Genomic DNA, 13,677 nt, shown 5'->3' with positions numbered 1-13,677 from the left:
CGTGAAATGTAGCCAAACCTTGGAGCGTTTTGTCTTTGGCATCTTCATTGATCCTCTCACTATCAGTTCTGATCAACAACTGTGCTGAGTAGCGGCACTGACATCACGCAAGTTGACGCCAGAACACCAGGACGTGGTAAAAAAAAAAGTCAGGCACCGAAATGAGGCACCAGAATTTTTGTTCTTATTCGGTATCGTTACTACTGTTTACGTCGGAACCGGTGCCCTATTGGCACTGCGTTTCGGTACCCAACCCTATTCCTTACTCTGATCGCACAATTCAAATGACTTACTATGTATGGCATACTTGGTTGCACATTTACTCTTTTGTGTTTTGTTTTCCTCCTCTCTCTTTACTATGTTTTATTGTGCCCTCATCTCTCAGCTGGCAGTGTGCATGGGGACGCCTATTCTCACTCCATCATGGATTCATAGATCCTGGGAGAGAAGAGATGATGTGTAAGTTGAAAGGAAGGAAGCCTATGTACCAGTCAAAGCTTCTTTGCTTTACGACCGCGCGAGCTACCATTCAAAGCTTCTCTCCTTTACTACAGTGCCAGCTTTTTTCTGTCTGCAAGTGAAAATTGGAGTGTGTGAATGGAAAAAGTTTTTTGGGCTTACCAGTGTAAGGAATGAAATACATAGTGTTCAGGTAGCAGCTTCTCATTTTTATTTGTTTCTGACCATCGCTTTCACTGGTTATGACAAGCATCTGCAAGTTATATCACCTGTAGATGGTAGGCCAAAGTAAAACTTGGCTGTCTGCTTTGTATTCTCTCTGCAAGCCAGTAGGGCCTATCTGTACTCAGAAAGATTGCTTGTAACATTGCTATAAAACTGAGTGGATTACAGAAAACCACATATTCATTCCTTCCAAAAAAATGCGATGGAATATGCGGGATATTTATGCAATTTTATGCGATGAAATTGTGGGAACTTGCAAAAATTGCAGTAACTTGTAAAAACTGGGGTTTGATAATAAAGAGAAAAAAAGTGATTCCCCCAACACCCTGCTTTTCGATGATGTTCACGTTGTGTAATTACGTCACTTCATAACGTTCCCATGGCAACAGGGGGAAATGGCTGCTCTTGTGTGAAGTAAACGCAACATTTTTCAACTTTCTGCTACGATATATGTGACTTTTTTGCAACGAAAATGCGGGGATTATGAAATCATGCAAGCCCCGCATATTTTGCGCGGAAATCTGCAATTTATGCAGATAGAAAGTGTGGCGTAAAAAATGCGGCCCGCGTAAATATGCGGATTTTGGCTGATTATGCATTGAATTATGCGATCGCATAATTGCGTTTTTCTGGAGGGACTGTATATTCTGCTTACCTTGGAACGAATTCTGAAAGTCGAATGTAATTTGAATAGTATTTTTTTTTTACTACTGGAATTATATTCGACTTTGGAAATTCTTTAATTTTATAAATAGGTTGGCTAACGTCATAGATATATACACTAGATGTCGCCTTGAGGTTCTAAACATACGTCAAAACCGCCGCCATCTTGGAACAGGGGTCCGAAGTTTTCCTGCATTCAGATCAACGCTAAAGATGCCGGACTTTTGTACTGCTTAATGATGTTCGATAGAAGAAATGAAAAGAACAAACAGCAATGGATAACATTTAACAGGTGACAATGTGTTTTATGATATATATGCCGCCTTCGACCAGCAATCTGAGCTCCGGCGGCAGCGGGAGGCGGAGAGCTCCGTGGCCGGCCGCAGCGTCTCTTCCCCCGGGCAAAAACACGGCTTTGCCTCGCTGCTGCGCCGGTCCCCGCTGATCCAGATCGGACCAGCCAAAGACAGAGTGGTGATCGGGAGGATCTTACACATAGTCCGGGAGGATCTTACACGTAGTCCAGGACGACCTGTATGTCGATATCGGCGGGAAGTTCCACTAAGTTTGCCGGCGGCAGGCGGATGGAGAGAAGCTACAGCGGGGCAACAGAGACCGTCTGCGGCTGCAGGATCTGGAGCTCAGTGCCTGTTAAAATGATATTCAACGCATAAATACATACAGAAATAAATAGTGGAGGATTGAGCCTGGACATTTCAGACTGTTTAAACTTCACTTTGAAGCAGAAACTCTTAGTTCAGAAGGGTGAAGTTTCCGTTTGGACTCAGATCTGTGAACCGATCATAATAAATATTCTTTGTATTAACACATTAATTAGTTTCTTTGTTTTGTAGTCGATAGTTCATCTTTTAGTTTACGTAAGTGGAAGCAGTATCAAGTGGAAGAATGAGACTATAAACCTAGGCTTACAGGCACTAGGCATTACATTTTGAACAAAATAGATTATATTAATATCAAAAGCTTAATTTTTCTCCAGACTCGATCATAAATACATGTCTGACCTTTGGAACGAATCACAAAAACTAGAAAATCGCATTTATGACGATTTATGGTGATTTTATTTCCGTTAGCCCTTTACCTACATTGACGTTGATGCATTATAGAGGAGTGACTCCCCTGTTCCAAGATGGCGGCTTTGTTGACGCATTCGTTCCAATGAACTGACGTAGTCAAGGCGACATCTAGTGTATATATCTATGGGCTAACGTTAGCTAATCTCTGTCTTCTCATGTCATGTCTAATGAACAATAAGTTACGGGAGTGAGAAACACAAGGCATTGTTAGCTAACGTTGCGTATCGAGTAACGTTCGTACAAGGGGGAGTGACAGGCTGGGGCTGGCAATCGGAAGAAAGATGGGAAATAGTTTTAACATGACTTTAAAATTGACATCAACCGAGCCAAATTGCTTATGTTATTAGTTAGCTCGTTCTGGTTTCCCAGCTGCGAGTTATATAAGCTTAGCTGGGAGCTTTATGGAGACAGCTAAAGTAAATTTTTAGCTGCCCTACAGCTGTCAGAGTTAGCATCAACTTAGTATATTACCTTCTAACAGCTGGATTCTCATTAAGGACAATCTGCAAGAAACAGGTTGCTTATAAATCACAAAAATAGTAGCGGCAGCAACGTTTGGCTTAGTTATCAATGCTGTTAGCATTGTTGCTAACACTGTTGTTACTTTATGACAAATCGTTTCGGCTGTGCATGATGTCATTGTGCTAACCGAGCAACGTTAGCCTTTACAACAGAGCTGCTTCACTAGCTACACTTCTTAGATAATGTTTCATTACAGAGTTCTCTGTTGATTTGTTTGTCGCTGTGTGCTCGTGGTGGAATATAATGTAAACCGAGAGCGTGGCGTGCAAGAAATACAATGCGCCATGACGTAGATCCCCTTCAAGGCCAGGCTGTTGTTGGAAGTCCCTCTAGTGGAAAGAACGACAACCACATGCTTATATTGTTATTGACAATGCGTAAGCCTGTGTAGTGTAGTACATATTTAACAGGCTGCATTTGAGCATTAAACATTTGAATATTATTTGAATATAAAAAAAATAACAAATGAAATTCAAATGGTATTATAGAGGAAGACTGACATCTCTATTGCATGCAGCTGGAATCTTGTGATATCACGAGATTACGCAAGAATCGTGAGATCACAAACTAAAATCCATCTTGTCAGGCATTAAGTAATGTGTTTTTGTCAGAGCAAACGGCATGTAAAAAGGATGGTCACTTCCGCTTTTGCCCTTTTAGTGGCTTTTCTCTGAAGCGTTTCAGTTTGTAAAATACAGTGGAAAAGAAAACTAGTACTTAAGCCTCACAATATTATGGTTCAGGTTCAAATACATAGAAATACCCGTCAAATATAAAAATGGCCAACTTCCAAGTGCGAGCTAATGGAAGCCAACTGGAAAAATGTCCGAAATGATGTGGACAATGTGGCTACCAAATTTTGGAAATATTGGAGCAATTATGTCTAAATTAAGGCGCTATGGAGCCCGCTAAAGAAAAATGAACGAAATTGCTGTATAGTTAGAAAATTTAAAATATATAGTATATCTAGAAAAAGTAATCAAAAGTTCCTGAGTTTCATTTTGTAATGTCTGTCTGACCCTTTTGAACGTGCTTGAACACAAACCCATATGCAGAAATGATGACATGGTAGTTGATAGTAACCTTGTTTCTCCCACCTTCATGTGTTAAGGTACTTTCATGCAGGGGAAGAGGAGTTTCGAACAGAGTTCAAAGTGCCTCCGTTCCAGGACTGCATCCTCTGTTTTTTGGGTTTCTCAGATGAAGAGAAGGCCAACATGGAGGAGAGGACCCTCAAACACGGTCAGTGCCGCAACACAGGGATCTGTCAAAGTATTTGTGCAGTATTTTTTTCAGTTATTTGGTTATCTTTTGGCAGAGCAACACACCATTTCTAGGGCTATGACGGTATAGTGTTTGTCTTACCGCGGTGACGAAGCAACATATCACCGCGGTATGGCGCTTAACTGCAACCCCCTTACGAGACTAGTGTAAGTTGGAGCGAGAATGGCAGGGTGCTTTAAGTGAGTAACGTCAGTGGCATTGTGGTCGTGCAAGGAGAGTAGGGATGCACCGATCCGACTTTTTCAGTCCCGATACCGATGCCAGGGCTTTGTGTATCTGTTGATACCCGATACCAATCCGATACCGTTGCTGAATTAATAATAAACTGTATACCTTCCACATCATACCTTCCTTCCACCATGTGGAAGATACTAAAGGCACCAGACCTTCCTAACTAAACATTATTTTCCTAACTAAGACAAAATAACATAGATGTAATGTATTGAATTCTTATTTATTTGTTATTTAAAAAACAATTGTGCATTCAAATCGAAAATATAATGTAATCAAACTTCTTGAAATAAATTTAAATACATAATAATGGGCCACCTTTATATAGGTTTATAATGTCTTATTCTACTGTCAGGAGTATATAGAATATCACAAAAACATGTTAATGTCATCATGTTTACTAAAAGCTTTGATTAAGGGTTTGCTTGGCTCCACGACATTATACAATAACTTTGTATGAAGGGGAATCCATGAAACAGTTACAGAAGCTAAACTATTTGTATTGTGCAAACTGCAAAGTAGTAAAATAAACTCAAATCGAATGAATAGCCTACACATACAAACAACTTTAACACTGTTTCCCTTTCAAAACTAAATAGTTGTAAGCTAGTACTGTATAACCACTACCTTGGCCACAGGTAAGTTAGGTTGTAGTGTGGTTGTAGTGGGCGACTGAACGGCGCTCCGCTGTCAGCCTCCTTCGCTGTTTGAATAATGTTAGCAGGTTCGCGGACGTATTTCAGCGAGGCAAAACATCTTAAATCCAGAGTTTTAGTCATTGCTCTGAACCCGTCTTTCTCAACGGTCTGTAGCGGGACCGGAGGGTGATTGCGTTCCTAACGTTGCTCCGCTGCATGCTTGAAGTGACAGGTCTTTAACGTTAGCACAGTAACGTTAGTGCGGTAATGTTAGCACGGCCGGCAACAACAGTGGCTAAATTATGTCTGATTTGTTAGAAACTAAAAACTTGGGAACAACAGACGGCTCCTCTTTTGAGCACGCGTTGTTCTGGTGTATCTCCGGTCTTTTCTTCATCCTCTAGCTAACTTTCTTCTCGGTTCTTGTGCAGTAGCGACCGTAGCCTCTCCCAGCTTAACAGACTGTTATGCTACCTGGCTAGCTAGGCTAGCAGCTGTAATGTTACCCAGCATGCCATTCGGCTGTGTAGCTACATTTGTAAATGTAAAATTATTAGTGTTAGAAACTGTTTAAGTCTCAAATTGTTATATGCTTTGGTGTTTTATACTTAAAGAGTTAGTTGTGTGTTATTAATTGTTATGTTATAAAGTTACTACCATGAGTGAGAAGGGTATGCAGTTAACAGGTCTTTCTCCGGTGCTGCGACGGAGTGTAAAAAAAAACCAAAACTGGATTGGCCCGTGGATCCAGCTATTTTTGCAATATCGGGGCAGATATCCGATCCTAATATCTGATTGGTGCACCCCTAAAGGAGAGTGAGCAGTAACGGAGAGTAGCGTATGAGTGCCGCTGTGAGGCAAAGCGAGAAGAAAAAGAGATAGCAAAGATGATGTAAAGTCAGTTAACATTGAACAATAAAACAACAAGCGTGAGCTTCTCAAGACACAGTGGCTTTATCCGTTGTCAATACCGCCGGTAAAGTGAATGGTGTTACCCCCGAAAAACATCGGCTTAACCCTTAGGACAGTGTCTCCATTTCAGCTCAATGTGTGTTTTGCTGTTTTGCATGTGCATGCTTCTCCATGAACCATCACCTTATCGTGGTGGAGAGGTTTGTGTGTCTCTGTGAACCTGAGGGCTGTGTTGTCTGGAGCTTTGTGCTCCTGGTAGGGTCTCCCAAGGCAAAGTGGTCTCAGGTGAGGGGCCAGACAAAGAATGTTTCAAAAACCCTATGGAAAAACAAGGTAGAGATGGAGTGACCCTGCCCGGAGGAAGCCCGGGGCCCCCGTCTGGAGCCAGGCCCAGGCGGGCGGGCTCGTCGGGCGAGCGCCTGGTGGCGGGTTTGTCACGGAGCCCGGCCGGGCACAGCCCGAACAAGCTACGTGGCTCCCATCTCTCCAGCCCATGGGCCCACCACCTGTGGGAGGAACCGCTGGGGTCGGGTGCGCCGCCACATGGGTGGCAGTGAAGGTCAGGGGCCTCGACGGACCAGACCCGGGCAGCAGACGCTGGCTCTGGGGACGTGGGCGTCACCTCTCTGTGGGGAAGGAGCCGGAACTGGTGCGGGAGTTGGGGCGCTACCGGTTAGATCTGGTGGGGCTACCCTCACGCACAGTCTCTGTTCTGGAACCGTACTCCTGGATAGGGGTTGGACTCTTTTCTTCTCCGGAGTTGCCCAGGGTGTGAGGCGCCGGGCGGGTGTGGGGATACTCACAAGCCCCGGCTGAGCGCCCCCACGTTGGAGTTTACCCGTGTGGACGAGAGGGTTGCCTCCCCACGCCTGCGGGTTGTGGGGGGGAAAACTCTGACTGTTTGTGCATATGCACCAAACAGGAGTTCGGAGTATTCGGCCTTCTTGGAGACCTTGAGTGGAGTCCTGCATGGGGCGCCAGTGGGGGACTCCATTGTTCTGCTGGGGGACTTCAACGCACACGTGGGCAATGATGGAGACACCTGGAGAGGCGTGATTGGGAGGAACGGCCTCCTTGATCTAAACCAGAGTGGTTGTTTGGTGTTGGACTTCTGTGCTAGTCATGGATTGTCTATAACGAACACCATGTTCGAACATAGGGATGCTCATAAGTGTACCTGGTACCAGAGCACCCTAGGCCGAAGGTCAATGATCGATTTCATAATAGTTTCATCTGATCTGAGGCCGTATGTTTTGGACACTCGGGTGAAGAGAGGGGCAGAGCTGTCAACCGATCACCATCTGGTGGTGAGTTGGGTCAGGGGGTGGGGGAAGACTCTGGACAGACCTGGTAAGCCCAAACGTGTAGTGCGGATAAATTGGGAACGTCTGGAGGAGGCCCCTGTCCGACAGACTTTCAACTCACACCTCCGGCGGAGCTTTTCGTGCATCCCTGTGGAGGCTGGGGGCATTGAACCCGAGTGGACAATGTTGAAAGTTTCCATTGCTGAAGCTGCGGCGAGGAGCTGTGGTCTTAGGGTCTTAGGTGCCTCAAGGGTCGGTAACCCACGAACACCGTGGTGGACACCGGTGGTCAGGGAAGCCGTCCGACTGAAGGAGTCTTTCCGGAGGACTCCGGAGGCAGTTGCAGGGTACCGAAAGGTTCGAAGGGCTGCAGCCTCTGCCGTGAAAGAGGCAAAGCAGCGGGTGTGGGAGAAGTTTGGAGAAGACATGGAGAAGGACTTTCGGTCGGCACCAAAGTGCTTCTGGAAAACAGTTCGCCACCTCAGGAGGGGGAAGCGGGGAACCATCCAAGCTGTGTACAGTAAGGATGGGACACTGTTGACCTCAACTGAGGAGGTACTGGGGGCGGTGGAATGAGCACTTTGAGGAACTCCTGAATCAGACTAATACGCCCTCTATGTTAGAGGCAGAGCTGGAGGATAACGGGGGATTGTCGTTGATTTCCCAGGCGGAAGTCACTGATGTAGTCAAACAACTCCACAGTGGCAAAGCCCCGGGGATTGATGAGATCCGTCCAGAAATGCTCAAGGCTCTGGGTGTGGAGGGGCTGTCCTGGTTGACACGCCTCTTCAACATTGCGTGGAAGTTTGGGACGGGGCCAAAGGAGTGGCAGACTGGGTGGTGGTTCCCCTTTTTAAAAAGGGGGACCAGAAGGTGTGTGCCAATTACAGGGGTATCACACTTCTCAGCCTTCCTGGTAAAGTCTACTCCAAGGTGCTGGAAAGGAGGGTTCGGCCGATAGTCGAACCTCGGGTTGAGGAGGAACAATGCGGATTCTGTCCTGGTCGTGGAACAACGGACCAGCTCTTCACTCTCGCAAGGATCCTGGAGGGAGCCTGGGAGTATGCCCAACCGGTCTACATGTGTTTTGTGGATTTGGAGAAGGCGTATGACCCGGTCCCCCGGGAGATACTGTGGGAGGTGCTGCGGGAGTATGGGGTGAGGGGGTCTCTACTCAGGGCCATCCAATCTCTGTACGACCAAAGTGAGAGCTGTGTCCGGGTTCTCGGCAGTAAGTCGGACTCGTTTTCAGGTGAGGTTTCATCGAGGCGTAGTTGGGGTGGGGAGGGGTTGCAGTTTGGTGGGCTGGGGATCTCATCGCTGCTTTTTGCAGATGATGTGGTCCTGATGGCATCATCGGCCTGTGACCTTCAGCACTCACTGGATCGGTTCTAGAGATACTGCCTAAAACGCTGGTATCGGTATCGGGAAGTACTGGAGTTTATGCACCAATCCGATACCACGTAATAAAGCCCTGAAGAAAATCCACGTTAAATTAGTTTGTTTATGTTCTTTTTCCGTTCTAACTGACTGGAGAATAAAAGAAAGCTCTGGGGCATTCATTGTTTGTGTTTGTTCATGTTTCACAACGAGCCAGACCGACAACAAAGATAGAAATCATATCACATCTATACAGGGATAGTAGTATACGGCTGTTAAAATATAATGAAATATATGACACTCTGGTATCGGATCGGTACTCTGTATCGGCCGATACGCAAGTTCAGGTATCGGAATCGGTATCGGGAATCAAAAAAGTGGTATCGGGCCATCTCTAATCGGTTTGCAACAGAGTGTGAAGCGGTTGGGATGAGGATCAGCACCTCTAAATCGGAGGCCATGGTTCTCAGCAGGAAACCGATGGAATGCCTTCTCCAGGTAGGGAATGAGTCCTTACCCCAAGTGAAGGAGTTCAAGTACCTTGGGGTTTTGTTCGCGAGTGAGGGCACAATGGAGTGGGAGATTGGTCGGAGAATCGGCGCAGCGGGTGCGGTATTACATTCAATCTATCGCACCGTTGTGACGAAAACAGAGCTGAGCCCGAAGGCAAAGTTCTTGATCTACCGGTCAGTTTTTGTTCCTACCCTCACCTATGGTCTTGAAGGCTGGGTCATGACCGAAAGAACGAGATCCAGGGTACAAGCGGCCGAAATGGGTTTCCTCAGGAGGGTGGCTGGCGTCTCCCTTAGAGATAGGGTGAGAAGCTCAGTCATCTGTGAGGAGCTCGGAGTAGAGCCGCTGCTCCTTTGCGTCGAAAGGAGCCAGGGGAGGTGTTCCAGGCACGTCCAGCTGGGAGGAGGCCTCGGGGAAGACCCAGGACTAGGTGGAGGGATTATATCTCCAACCTGGCCTGGGAACGCCTCGGGATCCCCCAGTCGGAGCTGGTTAATGTTGCTCAGGAAAGGGAAGTTTGGGGTCCCCTGCTGGAGCTGCTCCCCCCACAACCCGACACCGGATAAGCGGACAAAGATGGATGGCATGTGCATGCAGGCTGAAATTCAACCGTGCGGTTTTGTCGGGATTAAACTATAAGCAGAAGGAAACTCTGCTAGTTGCTAGGCTGATGTGCAGTGGTAAACACTGCAGCATTAATGTTAATGTGTGCACGTTCACCTCAGCTCAATGGACTGTCCATCCTCAGGTGCAAAGCTTATTGTGACGAGCAACTTAGTTGTTTTTTTTTTTTCTCTCTCCATAAACTCTTGAATGTAGGATAGAAGACAGTCTATGAGGATAACTACACAAGGATTATTGCTTTCATTATATTTCATATCACAAGATATCTGTTCTCCTGTAACTTCTGCAAGCAAAATGTAAAAAAATAAATAAAAAATATGCGGTGATAAGGTCATCAAGGCAAAAAAAGTTATTTTATCTATCTCTATCTGTGGCTATCAGCCACATTGCGAGTAAATGAAATGTTTGTACCAAAATAGTTCTGTTTTTCAGTCTTCATTGTGGTGAAGGTGCAGCTACTTTCTTCTGCTCCTCTGCTATCTGCATGTCGGAGCTTCGCGGGGGCACACACACACACACACACACACACACACACACACACACACACACACACACACACACACACACACAGCCACCACGTCACTTCTGTTTACTGATAGCTATCGCTTACCTCAGGCTAATTCATTAGGTATGAAGTGGCGATTTTTGTCAGCCAGCCTTCCAAAAGAAAGCACAATGAAATTAAATAACCGATCATTAACCGTAACGGCGTTGACCAACAAGCAGGTAACGTAGTCTCAGTTCACCGTCCGGGAGGCTCTGACACACTTTCCGCACTCCGTGCCCGCGGACAGCTATAGGCCTGTACCGGTGTTAATGTTCTGTGCATTGTCGGACACATGCAGCCACTTTCCTGAAACTGCTTGCGGGACTGACACAAGTCCACAGCAGCGTTTATGTCAGAGCCTGTCTCCACCGCCTCCACCTGCAGGTTGTCAACTGTGTGCTGTGGAATGAAAGGGAGAAAACAGGACGCAAAGTAACACGGCGTCCTGTTGTTATATATATATATATTTTATTTTATTTTTATTTTATTTATACGACGACGGCAGGTGCGTCTTGCTGTCTTCAGCATTAAGTGCTGCGGGAAACCCTGCGAGTGAAGTAAAAATAAATTAATAAATGGCGGTATGCGATTAAAAAACAAAACGCGTTATTCTCGGCCCTTAATCGCATCACAATTAACTCGTTAATACTGACAGCCCTACTATACAGTGCTTTCACTTGTATTTTTTGTGTATGAAAGCATGAAAAAAATTATAAAATTACCTTCAAAACTCTTTGGATACTCAATAGAGCCCAATGCGGACTGTCTAAACAAATCCAAAGCTTGTCACACCGTCTGCGCCTAGTTACAAATGCTAAGCTATGATTGGACAATTGCTGTTCAAAGTCAATTCTGAATGGTGAAAGTGAATGGTCAATTTTGGCTTAAGACATTCACATCTACATTAAAATTAGTAAAGCTGATACATTAATAAATAAAAAAAGGTGTTTGTGTATGCATATGTATATATTTTTCATTATCATTGTTTTTCTGTGTTTAAGGTGGCACTTATCTTGAGGTTAAAGATGAGAGGTGTACACACATGGTGGTGGAGGAAAACTTGGTAAAGGAGCTGCCATTTTCTCCCTCCAAGAAACTCTTTGTGGTCAAACAAGAGGTATGTAGTTTTGTTTTCGGAGCTACTTGTAAAGACAAACAAGTTAGATACCCTTGTGATACTGGTCAAGCACCACCTTGACATAACAGAATAATTAGTATACTCTAAGATATTGCAAGAGGAAGATACAGACACAAGGGAGACAAAGGAAAAATACTGAATCCTTTCATTTTTCGTCCTTCTATATAGAATGCTAAATGATTCTGATCAGGATTTTCTTTTAGATCAAACCTCAATAGATGGTCTCTAGTCTCCCTCTCTCTGTCTGTGCTGTCATAGAGAGGGATCAATAATAGCCACTGACATTTCCGTGGATGAATCATTTGAGCCAAGGTAGAGTTAAGGTTTAGGTGTAGTTACTCCACAATCAATAAGGCCTTATCTTTACTCTGCCAGTTTTATTGGTTTTCAAAAGGAGAAGGAAAGTCTATGTAAATATATTACGCAAAATCTTTTTTTTTTCTACCTACTGTACCTCTTTCCTAACCCAGGGGTCCGTAAAAACAGTTTACTCTTTTCTATGGTAGTGGTTCTGGGGAAGCATTCAGATGGACGCTCGGGCAGGAGAGTCCATGTACCTCTACGAGAAGGTGAGTGCATTTTGAATAATGTTAATGTATGTGTATGGGTATTTCTTTTTTTTCTTTGTCAACCTGGACCACATTTCCCCATTCATTTGTGTCTAATAGACTGATGTGACCAAAAATCTTCGCATCGCAAAGATGGACCGGCGCAAACCGTGCTGCAATGTCTCCTAATCAATTGTGTATCCTCGATTTTTGTGTAGAAAGTGGAACGCAAGTCGGGGAAAAGGCGTTCATGGAGTCTGTTGTTTCGGAGTAGGCTAGAGAAATGATAGGCTCCTGTTGTCTAAAAGATTGTCAGTGCCTTGGTGGCTCAATATTTAAATGATTTCGGTGCATATGCCACCAACTGGACTGGAGCGTGGAACAACTGGAGCATGCGCAGTAGGTGCTTGATATTTGTACAGTCAGCGCAGTCACTTTTTTTGGGCTGCAGGTGGACAGTCCGCTCGTTCGCAAAACGCTTGGATTATTGACATTTACGTCACGCGGACCGAACCAGATTCTTGCGAACAAGCGAAATGTACACATTTGGCTTAACTGGTGCTAAAGGCCAAGTTATTCTTGAAATGAATTAATGCATCTAAAGACAAAAGTGTTTTCAGCTCTTCCAAGTGGCCATATTCAAAGACGTGGCGAAAAGCCTGCCATAGTAGAGAAAGGGGACGCAATGAATTGTACACAGTTTTGGAAAATCTTTCCTTAAAGTTGTTAATTAAATTCAATTCAATTATAGTGTAAAATCACAACAAGAGTTATCTCAGGACACTTTACAGATAGAGTAGGTCTAGACCACACTATGATTTACAAAGACCCAACAATTTCCCACGAGCAAGCATTTGGTACAACAGTGGCAAGGAAAACCTTCCTTTTAGGTAGAAACCTCGGACAGAACCAGGCTCTAAGTGGGCCATCTGCCCGCTGCTGGTTGGGACACAGAGACACTGATACAGATATACATGAATACAGAATAACAATTATAGTAGTTGGCATGATGCACCGTGGGACTTATAGTAACAATGATATGATAATCAAACTATGACTAGAAATAATAATAGTTGTAGCAGTGCAGGGCTTCGAGCAGGACCACGGCAGCATCTGCCAAAAATTAACCACCTGAACCACCAAAGTTAATGTTCCACTTAAGAGAGAAGTTCACACCCTGCCTACTTTCTCACCTTGTTACACCTGGCCAGTCCACAATACAATACCACAGTCAGTCTCACCCAACTCATCTTCTAAGGAGATTAATTGGGCATTTTTTTATCAAGTTCAAAAAACGACAATTTTGTGCACATAAATGTTCAAATAAGGCAAAATCTGCAGTTAAATGCTCCGAAAAAATATTTAATAGTGCAGAATCAGGCACAAGTGAGATTCTGCACTATTAAATATTATCAAGTTACCACACTCTTAAAGCATGACATGTGCCTACCTCATTGTTCAACAAACAGGTCTAACATTTTACTATATCATAATTTGCAAGACATGCAGCTTGCCTTCATGTTGCTATCTTTTTTAATTATCTTGTATTCATCTCTTCCCTATATATGTTTCTCTTTGTCCCACTTAAATTCAGA

At 44.6% G+C, this 13,677-nt stretch overlaps 1 protein-coding gene across 9 annotated transcripts in view; it reads left to right on the top strand.

Moving 5' to 3' along the window:
* The window catches only part of ect2 (epithelial cell transforming 2), a 175,061-nt gene that overhangs the window by 42,366 nt on the left and 119,018 nt on the right, over positions 1 to 13,677 (top strand). For all 9 annotated transcript variants that reach the window (XM_028587190.1, XM_028587191.1, XM_028587183.1 and 6 more), the window contains 5 exons: positions 386 to 459; positions 4,075 to 4,205; positions 11,398 to 11,513; positions 12,041 to 12,103; position 13,677. The exon at position 13,677 is cut by the window's right edge and continues 225 nt beyond it. In XM_028587190.1, coding sequence (XP_028442991.1) covers positions 386 to 459; positions 4,075 to 4,205; positions 11,398 to 11,513; positions 12,041 to 12,103; position 13,677 — 385 coding nt within the window. The remainder of the gene's footprint in view (positions 1 to 385; positions 460 to 4,074; positions 4,206 to 11,397; positions 11,514 to 12,040; positions 12,104 to 13,676) is intronic.

This window comes from Perca flavescens, chromosome 9 (assembly GCF_004354835.1).
Source record: "Perca flavescens isolate YP-PL-M2 chromosome 9, PFLA_1.0, whole genome shotgun sequence".
Taxonomy (NCBI): domain Eukaryota; kingdom Metazoa; phylum Chordata; class Actinopteri; order Perciformes; family Percidae; genus Perca; species Perca flavescens.
The sequence above is the reverse complement of the archived record's forward strand: the minus strand, read 5'-3'. Positions and strand labels throughout refer to the sequence as shown.